Raw genomic sequence first — 13484 nt, forward strand, 5'->3', positions numbered from 1 at the left:
ACATACACTTAACTAGATCATTATAATATTCATAAAATGAGAATTTACCTATGTACAGGAGCACAGGTAAAATTGAAACATTGATTGTCTACGTAGGGTACATTCGAGCATCCTGGTCTCTTGTTTTTGCTACTTTAGAATTATTTCTATGAGGTGGTTTTCAGTATACATTTGGAGAAGAGAAATATGTATGGAAAGAAATAGACCACAAAAATCAAAATTATAATTTGATACAGGTCATTATTTCTTTCATTATCTTTATAGATCTTTTTCTGGTCTCTTGGTATACACATTCAGTATATACCGCATATTTCATGCTTTCATGAGTTCTAATTATGAAATTTTCTTTTAATTATGAGGATGAGAAATTACAGGAAAAATCAGCTCAGATGTAAGGAGGAGAAAGCTGTTTAGGCTGCATACCAAGCATTTTCGTACACACCAACCCCAAGTCAGAACTCTTGGAGCAGAAATTCCTGTAACACTTTGTACATAAACCTTGATTAGTGTGTACCTCAATACTTGGTAATTATTTGCATAAATCTTACAGCACCCCTGTCAGTGATCTTAGGTTCAGTTGGTCAGTTGAACTCATAGAACTCATTAGGCCACAAGTGGTAATTAGATGGATAGAAATATAATGTACTAGTAAGGCAATAGCAGCTGTATTTCTTTAGGAAGAATGCTCACCAGTTCCAGGACTATTTTCTACTCTTCCCCTGTCTCCCACCATGACCCAAGTGACACCCAAGTGACACCTCAGGTGTGCTAGAAAGAAAGGTGTGAGAGTCCCTTTGCTCTAGAAACCCCATGCACCTAGGAACAATATTTCTTGCAAATGCCTACGAATAGAGCTTCCAGGGCCTCACAAGGAAGGGCACACTCAGTTTCCAGGGTCCACTCTCAGAAGCCCAAAACCAAGGCTCCTCACCATGTGTTTATCGTTCTGGCCACAGACCTCCCTGTTCATGGTCACTCACCAACCAACTTTCATTTTTTTTTACCATAAGCAATGTTGCTTGGTAGCTGACATTCCGCCTTTTTCAGATACCAAGGGAAACAGAGCTAGAAAGTTAAAATCAAAGTGGTTTTTCTATAGGTAAGGAAGAAAGTTTTTGTTATCCTTGACTCAGAATCTTCCCCACCAAGACTGTGAATACCACAACTTTGGATAATTCAACTCTGTATCCCCTTGCTTAGAAGATGCCTAGGACATAGGATGGACTTGAGAAAGTAAGGAGGGACGGATGGAGGGAGGGAGGAAAGAAGGGCTGGAAGGGATTAATATTGATAACTAAAATATTTCTTGGTAAGTACTTTAATAATTTTCAAAAAAATAACAGCATTCCTGACAGAGTTCATTGCTTGCTTAAAAAGAAAGGGTTGTATTTCTTTTTTAAAACAATATCTTTATTGGAGTATGATTGCTTTACAACGTTGTGTTAGTTTCTGCTGTACAACAAAGTGAATCAGCTATATGTATGTATATCCCCATATCCCCTCCCTCTTGCGTCTCCCTCCCACCCTCCCTATCCCACCCCTCTAGGTGGTCACAAAGCACTGAGCTGATCTCCCTGTGCTATGCGGCTGCTTCCCACTAGCTATCTATCTTACGTTTGGTGGTGTATATATGTCAGTGCTACTCTCTCAATCCCAGCTTACCCTTCCCCCTCCCCGTGTCCTCAAGTCCATTCTCTACATCTGCATCTTTATTCCTGCCCTGCCACTAGGTTCATCAGTACCATTTGTTTAGATTCCATATATGTGCATTGGCATACGGTATTTGTTTTTCTCTTTCTGACTTACTTCACTCTGTATGACATGCTCTAGGTCCATCCACCTCGCTACAAATAACTCGATTTTGTTTCTTTTTATGGCTGAGTAATATTCCATTGTATATATGTGCCACATCTTCTTTATCCATTCATGTGTCGATGGACACTTAGGTTGCTTCCATATCCTGGCTATTGTAAAAAGAGCTGCAGTGAACATTGCGGTACATGACTCTTTTTGAATTATGGTTTTCTCAGGGTATATGCCCAGTAGTGGGATTGCTGGGTCGTATGGTAGTTCTAGTTTTAGTTTTTTAAGGAACCTTCATACTGTTCTCCATAGTGGCTGTATCAATTTCCATTCCCACCAACAGTGCAAGAAGGTTCCCTTTTCTCCACACCCTCTCCATCATATATTGTTTGTAGATTTTTTGATGATGGCTATTCTGACTGGTGCGAGGTGTTACCTCATTGTAGTTTTGATTTGCATTTCTCTAATGATTAATGATGTTGAGCATTCTTTCATGTGTTTGTTGGCAGTCTGTATATCTTCTTTGGAGAAATGTCTATTTAGGTCTTCTGCCCATTTTTGGATTGGGTTGTTTGGGGTTTTTTTGATATTGAGCTGCATGAGCTGCTTGTATATTTTGGAGATTAATCCTTTGTCAGTTGCTTTGTTTGCAAATATTTTCTCCCATTCTGAGGTTTGTCTTTTCATCTGTTTATGGTTTCCTTTGCTGTGCAAAAGCTTTTAAGTTTCATTAGGTCCCATTTGTTTATTTTTGGTTTTATTTCCATTATTCTAGGAGGTGGGTCAAAAAAGATCTTGCTGTGATTTATGTCCTAGAGTGTTCTGCCTATGTTTTCCTGTAAGAGTTTTACAGTGTCTGGCCTTGCATTTAGGTCTTAAATCCATTTAGAGTTTATTTATGTGTATGGTGTTGGGAAGTGTTCTAATTTCATTCTTTTATATGTAGCTCTCCAGTTTTTCCCAGCACCACTTATTGAAGGGGCTGTCTTTTCTCCATTGTGTCTTCTTGCCTCCTTTGTCAAAGATAAGGTGACCATACATGCGTGGGTTTATCTCTGGGCTTTCTATCCTGTTCCATTGATCTATATTTCTGTTTTTGTGCCAGTACAGAAAGTGTTATATTTCTATGTTCTGGAATTGTAGGTAGTAATTATCCTAACAAAGCAGACAGATGTCCAGTGGAAAAGGTGGGCATCGTGTTGTCCCTCCAGTTCCAGGGAAGAGTCGGATCCTCCGGCTCCACATTTAATGAACTTTGAAAACACTTGACTCCCAGCTCATTAAAAACACACCTAAAAAGAATCAGCAGGAATGACTAATTTCTGAATATTCATAGTCAAGAGATAAAGGAGACAATTTCTCCGGCTTACCTTGGGGGTGGAATATGAGATCAAACTGTTCCCATAGCTCTGACTACATGGAGTAAAAACCAGTAGGTCTAAGTTTCAAAGACTGAAGAAAACACTCTGATAAGAGGTTAGGGAGTTGGAAGAGCAGGGTGGTGGGGCTCTTAATAGACCCAGTGGGGAAGGAATAGCATCATGGAATCACTAGGGGATATAGACAGGCATGGGCGATCTGAATTCATAGAAATAAGCTCAAGTAACACGTAGAAAACTAATCATTAAAGCAAAAAGAGGAACCGAAAAGCATAGTGGGGTAAATTTAGAGTATTAACCAGGGAGCCAAGAAAAAGGGCCTCATTTCATCATCATGATTAATATATTTCATCAAAGGGATCTCTCATACCCTAGTGCCGTGACATTGTTGTTGATCCGTAAGACAAGGGTAGGAAGAGAGGTAGGCTGATAAAAAGCTGGTTACTGTTTTGGTCAGGACTATATACATAACACGTGTACATAAATGCCTGCCGTGAGCTTTTTTTTTTTAATTGAAGTATAGTTGATTTACAATGTTATGTTAGTTTCAGGTGTACAGCAAAGTGACTCAGATATATATATATACATACTAGGTTTTTTGTTTTTGTTTTTGTTTTGCTGTACGCGGGCCTCTCACTGTTGTGGCCTCTCCCGTTGCGGAGCACAGGCTCCGGACGCGCAGGCTCAGCGGCCATGGCTCATGGGCCCAGCCACTCCACGGCATGTGGGATCTCCCCTGACCGGGGCATGAACCCGTGTTCCCTGCAATGGCAGGCGGACTCTCAACCACTGCGCCACCAGGGAAGCCCTACATACTAGTTTTTATTCCATATAGTTAGAGCTTTGGGAACAGCCTGATCTCATTTTCCACCACAGTGGAGGCCTGAGAAATTGTCTCCCTTACCCCTTCTTCAGATTCTTTTCGTTTATAGGTTATTACAAAATATTGAGTATAGTTCCCTTTGCTATACAATAGGTCTTTGTTGGTTATCTCTTTTATGTATAGTAGTGTGTATATGTTAACCTGCTGTGGGTTTTACTGCACTTCATCATTCCATGCAACATTATATTTGGGAAAGCAATAGAAGTGAGGTATAGAACTAGGTTTTCTGATAAATCAAGCTATTTATTCTTTCCTTTAAACGTGGGCTAGCATAGTTAACAATGAATTCATTTAATGGTGAATAAGTCGTTTTACTAGGCTGGGGAGGTTAAGGAAGAGGGAAAACGGCAGAGGTAAGAAAACACTTCTAAGGCAGTTTGACCACTTGAGATTTATTTTATTGTCAATATTTTGTGTTCTGACTGAAATATTCTTTTTGAATTACAACCAACATTATAAATATACAAATTCTTCAAACCTACAATAATTTTTAAACTTAAAAAAAAATAATCATAAACTCACAGAGAGTTTCAGAAATAGTAGAGGTCCCCATATCCTTCACCTAAATTCTCCCAGTGGTAACAACATATGTAATTATAGTAAAATATCAAAACTAGGAAATTGACATTAATGCAATTTACACACCTTATTCAGAGTTCACCAGTTTTTACATGCACTCGTGTGTGGGGGTATATGTATGTGTGTGTCAAACTAACAATACTTCTAACCCTCCAAAAGAAATATTCTTCAGCTTTCTTTTAATACTTACTAGTCATTTACATATGATATTATCTGATGCTAATTCTTAGTAGTATTCTATTACTACCTAATACTCTAATACTATAATATATTTTTTCATTTTCTTTCCTTGTCTGCTGTGTATCTGTTAGACTTTGGAGCAGTTGATGAATGCTATCTTTTATTAATTTCTTTAAATATTGTATATATTACTCCTGAGGGCCAAAAAGAGGATTCACAATGTGTATTGCTAAGTATAGAAACTGTCACAGTTTAAGTTCATGTTTAAAATTCTTTCAATATTAGGCTATCAAAAGGTCTGTGACTATAATCTTATTTTATGTATCTGTTTGTCATTGTCTTAGTTCAGATTACTCTAACAGAATACTATAGACCGGGTGGCTTAAACTACAAATATTTATTTTTCACAGTTCTGGAGGCTGGGAAGTCTAATATCAAGGTATTGGCAGATTTGGTTTTCGGCTTGTAGATGGCTGCCTTCTTACATGGCAAAGAGAGAGAAGGGAAGCAAGCTCTCTTGTATCTCTTCTAATAAGGGCCCTCATCCCATCATGATGGTACCACTCTCATCTCTTAATTACCTCCCCAAGGCCTCATCTCCAAATATCATCACATTGGGATTAGGGTTGCAACATGTGAATTAATTAGGGGTGGGGCAGACAGAAACATTCAGTCCATAGTAGTTATTTTGAATGAGCTTTCCTAGTATATTTTGAGTTTCTTGCTAGTATAATAAAAAAAATTAATATTATTGAAGCCTCAGGGACTATGTGTAATTGTAGTCACATCAGAAGCTATTGTCTTAATTATCTCACAAAAACTAATCACCAAAAAGTAGACTGTGTGATTTTTTTCTTCTTAAAATTTTTAATTTACCGTTTTTAAAAAATACATTTCTTAAGCTTTTTGCTGAAGACAGGGTGAAAAATCCATTTTCAGCTATTTTCCATTCTTCTTAAGTTTTTTAAGATTCCCAGCATTTCCTCCTTATAACTCAAGTTGAATAAATGATCGTGGGGATTCTATAAAAGATATTGTCAAATATGCTGTCATCAGTAGTAATGAGGAAATAAAGTTGCCTCTGCCTCACAAAATAAGTAGGGTAGCAGGCGAAGAAGTCAGGAAATCTTGGCAATCATTCAAAGACTTAGGAATGTGGGTCCTTGTGAGTCTTGCTGGAAGAGTGAAAAGGCTTTAGAAAGGGACCCAGGAGACCCAGATCTAGTCTCTGCCCTGTCACAGTTTATACCTTCCAATCACTGTCTTAGTGACTAAATTTTCTCACTTTGTAAAATAAGAGAAGTAATGTCTGTTTTGCTTACATCAGAGGGTTGAAGTGAGAATCAGATGAGGTTAAAATACTTTGAGAAGTGGAGAGTGTGATATAAAGTGGTAATATTATCAAGAACAACACAAGCAGTCAGAAACAGCCGCTCTGAGTGATATATTGGAGAACACCTCAAACACATCCCTATGGCTTGCTCCCCTCTCCCCTTCTAAGGGGGCTTTTGAAGTAGACTCAGATGGAAGGTTTTCACTCAGGTTCAAACAGAATCAAAACATGCCAAGGAGAATGGGCACATCAGATGTCAAGAGGGAATAGAAACAGTGAGAGGGGGAGCCAGAATCCACAAACAGCTGCAGATGTTTGTTCCAGGAAAGAAATGAAATAGAAAGTAGTCTTTCTCCAACTTGCCATTGCTTGATTCCATACAAGTATAGGTTTGACTTTCAAGCAATGTCGTGATAACTAACTGGAGACCTCTTGCATGTGTCCTGATGTCTCTGGTTCATTGCTGAGCTCATTCACACCTTGTTTTCAGATCCATGGTAAATCTCAAATGAGTTAATATTTCCATCCCCACTAACTCATCTGAAATAAAAAGAAGTTCACAAAGCAGTGTGACTAGAGGACTGGGAGAAAGCAAACGAAGGAGTAAAGGCGGTATTTTACTACCTAGCAAGATTTAGTAGACCCCACAAATTTATACTCTAGACGAACTTCGCCTAACTTGTATGTGTTCACAATATTATAGAAGTGAGTTAACAGGCATTCTCTGATCTCATTTTCCATCTTTTCAATCAGATAGCCAAGGTAAAACTTGTTGAGACCTGTAATTGCAGTGGTTTCTTGTTGGGTAATGTAGCAGATGACAAAAAAAAAATTTTTTTTTCTGAGTAAGAAAAAGGCATCGGACAAAGACAGACATGATGTTTAAATCAAAATGCTCTTTAAGTCAAATGGTTTATTCAAGTAAAAATGATATAATACAACGTTTTACACTTACTGGGGGCCCTGGCAGCAATGCCCTTAAGAGATTCAGAGAAGTGATGCATTTTTAAGTCCTAGTTTGTCTACATGTGCTTTATTTTAGATGATGTCCAATTTAAGTCACTGGTTTATATATCCTTATAATTTACATAATTGGGTTATCTTCTAGAAGTCTCAGAAAATATGTGTCTCAGTAATATTGTGAACATATGCAAGAAAGCTAAACAGGTGGCTCATTTCCAAGGGACATTACATGCGACATGGCTAGTAAAGTTTGCATTTAGGTGCGTGTGGGTCAGAACATAATCTAATGAGTATATTGTTTTCTGGACTAAAATCTACTAAAATTTTCTTCTTATGCTGAAAATACTTTACATGCTCATAATCTGTCATCTCTGAAGAAAAATACAACTGAAAAACAGACTTTTGTCTGTTTTGTGACTTTCATATTTATTGACATCATGAGTATACTTTTTGCTAACCACCCTTTGTTCTTTGGGAGAAGGAAGAAATTGAATCACGTTCACGTACTTGAATAAGTCATGATGATAGCCATTGTTCTATGATCTATTTAAAATCCATGTCAAGACAGAGGCCAACTAGGATATAAAAATAAAAAAGATGACTAGTACTTTTCTTGGAGCAATGGTCATTGTCATCTGAAGAGTGGGCTGTTTAAATGTAGTTGGCAGTTTGGACCCTCAGTTACAGTATGCTGCAATATATGATTTAAATGATATTAAAATATAAGTGTCAACAGCACAGTATAACTTCCCTGTCTCCCCAAAATAGCCCATATATTATGACGTAGAGCCCTGTACAGAAATCTTTACAAGAAATGTTTTTATAAACAAAATAGTCACTCTGTTCTTCACTTACAAACGATCACTGTACATTAATGATGCACATAATATGTGCAAGGCTTTACTGCATTTTAGAAATACAGAACCATGTTACTTCTGTTTTTTAGTAATATGGTAGAACAGATATTCAATTAAATCTCTCCTACCACAGTATATCTAAAACTCATGGGAAAATATTAAAGGACTTTTCAGCGCATGGTTGAGCTAATGGGTTACCAGAGTATTTCTCTGAGAAAGTGCAAATTTATCAACTACGTGGGCAACAGGTGGACACTAGGCATTTCCCAGGGTGAGCAACCAATCCCAGCCAGACTGGAGATGGAGTTTTAAAAGTCCAGAGATGACAGGAGACAAGGCCTTGGTCCAAAGGGTGAGAGAAGCTTTCTGCATAAAACGGATCCCCTGAGATACTATCTTCAGTGCAATAACCATAGAAAAAGAAAACCTACACAGAGAGACAGAGGATGTATTTGACTTTCTCTCCCTGGGTGATAGATAGGGCAGGACGATAAATAAATAACTACCTTGGAGAATAACTAAATTCTCTTGTGGAATTTGCACCTATAATCCATATTACTTGTATGGCCCCCATTTTTAATTTGGTGGAAACAGGTCCTGGTTGGTGTAGCCCAAAATATGTGTTAGAAGTGAATTTAAATCTTCTTTAAAACAATGAGTTTTCCATACCATCCTCAAGGAATTCAAAAGATAAAAGCCTAAACAACATGATCTCCTAATTTGACACTTCAGCAACTACATGGGGGAAACATCAGCATGAAAACAAGCCAATAGAAAAAACGAATAGCAGAATTAGATTCACCTCTTTAGAATTATTATATATAATTCCTATGCATCAAGAAATAAATATTGAAAAGCATTTTTAAGAAAATTTGACTATCCAAATTAACTGGGTGGACTTGACAAAAGAGCTTTAAAAAGTAAAACGTATAAATAACTGAAAAGAAGAATGCAGTGAATGGACCAAATAGCAGGTTGGTCATGGCCGAAGATAGGATAAGTGAAGTATAGGACTGAGCAGGTTACACAGAACACAGCCGAGAGAGCGAGAAGGATAGGGGAAGCCTGAAGGTGAGATTGAAGATTAAGACAGTGTGAAAAGGTCTAATGTATGCTTAACGGGGATTCTGACAGGAGGAACCATAGAATGATGTAAAGGCAGTGCATCAAGGTACTAGCTTACAAAGATACTAGCTAAGACTTCTGAAGATTTAAATATTAAACGACAGGTTTAGGAATTCCAAGAAAGAATGTTTAAAAATACATACATATAACATCTTCATGAACCTGCAGAATAGAAAAGACAACCATCTGAAAAGCATCCAGAGAGAACTAGATTGCCAGATGGCTGATTTCTCACCAGAAACAATGGAAGGTAAAAATTGGTGGAACGGCATCTTTGAAGTGCTGTTAGTCTAGGATTCTATATCCAGTGAAATTAGTTTTTAAGAACAACGGTAAAATAAAGTCATTTTCTGAGGCTACCGAAAGCCTCTCCGATGGGTACATTTATAGAATGTTCTTCAGAAAGAAATCAGTGATCCCAGAAGGAAATAAGAGCTACAAAAGTAAACAGAGCAAAGAATGTAAATCTAAACAAACATTGATTGTTTAAAGTAGAACAGTAGTGGGTGATTTCTAGAGTTAAAAAATCCAATGTATAACTATAATTATGGGGGGATCATGTCAAGGGGTGGATAATCAGTTAAAACATTCTAAAGTCTGCGTTGTTTGGGAAAAGGTGAAAAGAGTATTAATAACTTTAGTGTTTGTGATCTTAGCTATCTATTATCAAATATCTAGGATAACCATTAAATAATAGAATATAACATTCAAACTAGTACAGGGTAAAAAATACAGAAATGAATATGAATATACGAATACATAGACACTGTAAATGGACTGACTCTTGAGTCAAAGACAAAGATAGCCTAGCTTCAAAAAAACATAATTATAGTCTACTTAATGAGGCATACTAATATGGACACAGAATATCTGAAACTAAAAGGATCAAGTGGTTTATAATTTAAATATTAACCAGATATCTTTAATTTTTATTGCAAGAACCACAGTGTTACTACATATTCATAAACAGTTTGTTTCACTAGAAAGACTTGATAATTCCTTTCTAAACACAATAAAAATTGATAGAACTGCAAAGAACATTAACAAATCCACAATATAATGAACAAGCTTGACATAATGGACTTACATGGAACAATTGGAGAATACACATCCTTTCAAGCACACGGAACATTTATAAAAGTTGATCATATGCTTCGCCATTTTATGAGGTCACAAAATTCAAATGATTGCTTCATAAAAATTATATTCTTTTATCATAAGGTAATCAAGTTATTGATCGATATAAAAAACATAACACCTGCATACGTTTGAAAATTTTAAATCATACTTCTAAATAACCCATGGGCCAAAGAATAAACCAGAGCCACATTAAAAGCCTAGGTCCTTATGATCCTGTAGAACTTGCATTAATTAATAATAGAGCCAATGAAGTATAAAAACAGTAGACTCATAAAGGGAATTTGACATTTGAATAAAAATAACCTACACCATGAAGTAATATGCAGTAAGAGGCTAATGAAGATTCATAGTGAATAATTACTATGCTCAGAGGAAAATTATTAGTTTAGCTTGGGGCTTACAAAAATATTTTTTTTTAAAAAGAGATCATTTTTTCTGATGATTAAAGTGTATAACCAAATATGAGAGGGCAAGATAATTACGAGTACATCAAAATTAAATAACTATGTGTGACAGCCTAAAACTGCCATAAATAAGATTGTTATGTTCCAAATAAAGCATTTGGAAATATATTTGCAACAGGTATGATGAAAAGGCAATAAGTGATATGGGCAGAAAGCATGAAGGGGTTATTCAGAAGGCAAGAAATAGGAATAGCTAATAAATATTTGAAAAGATGTACAACATCAAATGTAATCAGAAGGGATAAAGAGGGAAGCAACAATGAGATACTATTTTTCAAGTCTGCTTGGTAAGGATGAAAAAGATTGAAAACTCATACATAGGGGTTTACGTACACAGGGGTTCGTCCAGATATTTTCTCCGTTCTTCATATTGTCATTCAACTTGGCTCATGGCCTGTCTTTTTTTGTCACTAATTAAAATTTGGTGTTTTGTACTATTTATCAGTCTTGCAGTTTTTATGAGGTTCGGTTATACTACTTTTATCTTCTGTTGACAGTGTGACAGTATATTCTGTACTCTTTGATCCAGTAATTCCACTTCCAGAAATTTGTCCCAAGGTATATAAAATTTTGTATATACAAAACTGTTCTTTGTGGCCTCATTAATACTAGTGAAAAAATGGGTAAATTTCCAGAAATAAAGATTATGATGTGTGTGTGTGTGTGTATGTATATATACACACACACACACATATAGGTATATGCCATTTCTATATAAATATAAAAGATTATATAGAATAATAGTAACCATTTAAATGTATATAGATTAATCTTTACATAAAAAGAGATGCATGGTATTACTAAGTGGAAAAAGCAGGAGATATCTCGTGTGTGAACTGGTGTGTACCTCTCAGTTGTAAGCAGCTACTTGTTTATAGTTGCATAGACAGTAGTTATATCCCATGATGAGTGTGTAGAATATGCCGTAAAATAAAAAGTACCAGAACAGAATTTGGGGTCCTGAGTTTTAGTCACTGTTGGGCTATTTTTTGACAGACCTCTTTACTTCTCAGGGCCTCCTTAAGTGCCCTCATCTCTAAAAACGTGGGAAGGGAGGTGAGCATTGACTTCATTAGCATAGAAATACACCACAGTGGTTGTCACGTCCCCCTCCCGCATCCAGGGCAAGCATTAGTCGACAGTCCTCGCGTTCTTTCTCTGGGCTTAGCCATGCCTTAGAATTGTTCTCAGCACACACCGTATTAGGCCACCATTTCTAAACAGATTGTCCTTTGCACTTGACGCTTCTTTGCCATCCTTGGATAAGATCTTAGAAGCCCTTTCAGCTAAATGATTTTTCTGATTAAAGAACTAAGTTATTGTGGTGAGAAATAACAGGGAATATCTTTCAGAAAAATTTTGTGCTTTTCTGGCCACCACATCTTAAAAAAGCAGTAAAAAGGTGAACACAAACAGGTAAAATAGGTTTTGATAATATATTTTATTAAGTACAATATATCAACATGTAATTGATATAAAATAACTACTAATGCATTATTTTATGTTGCCTTTTCACATAAGATCTTTGAAATCCAGTGTGTATTTACAGCAATCCCATCTTAGATGATGAATTTTCTTCATGAGATGAGATCTCATTAGATGAGATCCTTGATGTATATTTTAATTTCCTGTTTAAAAAGTAGTTTCTCATACCCACATTCTTAAATTTTCTAATAAATGAACTGAGTACTAGTTTTTAAATTTAATTAAAATTAAAAATTAAGACGTGGTCACACTAGCCATATTTCAAGTACCTATTAGCCATATGTGGCTGGTGTTTACCATATTGGACATCGAAAGTTCAGAGAATACAAAGGAACATACAACTTGATTTTAGCCTTCAAGGAGATTTTCTGGTTGGGAAAGCAAGATATCAAAAATAAGCATACAAGAATGTAATCCAAAACAGAATGTAATTAAGTGTAAGTGTAAAAGTTTGCCATGGACAGACTTAGTGCTACTTGGGTAAGAAGTTCCAGAAACACCTACAGCTTGCTACATTCTTCACCACTTTGAAGTCTGAGTGGCGTCGAGGATGTGTTGAGTTTGGGAGAATGAGGTGTCTTCCTTTAGAAAGTGTGTGTGTTCTCCCTGCAGGCACGGGACCCGCTGCGCTGGAGAAGTGGCCGCCGCAGCAAACAACTCTCACTGCACAGTTGGCATTGCTTTCAACGCCAGGATCGGAGGTATGGGAAACAGACACGAGTGGATGTAGAAACAAGCCAAGAGCTCTCACCCTAACTGGTTTTCAGAACCCTTTTCTGAAGTAAAGGCAGGCATATGTTTGCATAATGGAGTTCAGCTACTGCTGACAGCAAAATGACTGTGCTAACCTGCGTTATTAAGTGGCCCCCCTAAAGCGTTGCAGACACAGACATTTCTTTCTTTAAATAGGAATGAGAAAAGGTTGTCCAATAACGAAGACGGGGTCATTAGCATCTATACCAACTTGTACAATTGGTACCTGGGTCAGAAAGAACTAAGGATATAAACACCAGGCCATAATACCTCTATGGAAAGGAGCATTTTGAAATCCTGTCAAAGCAGAAAATATATTTTTCCCCCCATAGGCTTTACAAAAAGTTCCTTTTAATTGTAATTAAAAGATAAATAGTAAAATCTCCTTTTGTAGTCCCAGAGTATAGTAATACTATTACCATTAATAATTGCAGGTTATATATATATATATATATATACACACACACATACACAAGCTCAAATATACATATACTTACTACAAGGACCAACCAAAGCAGTGTAAATTCAGATATTAATAAA

General features: G+C 36.6%; 1 protein-coding gene across 1 annotated transcript in view; it reads left to right on the forward strand.

Annotated features, from left to right (window-relative positions):
* Positions 1 to 13484, forward strand: part of PCSK5 (proprotein convertase subtilisin/kexin type 5) — a 316119-nt gene that overhangs the window by 143868 nt on the left and 158767 nt on the right. Inside the window, exon 6 of the mRNA XM_022573484.3 lies at positions 12804 to 12892. Coding sequence (XP_022429192.1) covers positions 12804 to 12892 — 89 coding nt within the window. The remainder of the gene's footprint in view (positions 1 to 12803; positions 12893 to 13484) is intronic.

This window comes from Delphinapterus leucas, chromosome 6 (assembly GCF_059928025.1).
Source record: "Delphinapterus leucas isolate spDelLeu-1000000601 "Yukka" chromosome 6, BTC_Dleu_Yukka2, whole genome shotgun sequence".
Lineage (NCBI taxonomy): Eukaryota > Metazoa > Chordata > Mammalia > Artiodactyla > Monodontidae > Delphinapterus > Delphinapterus leucas.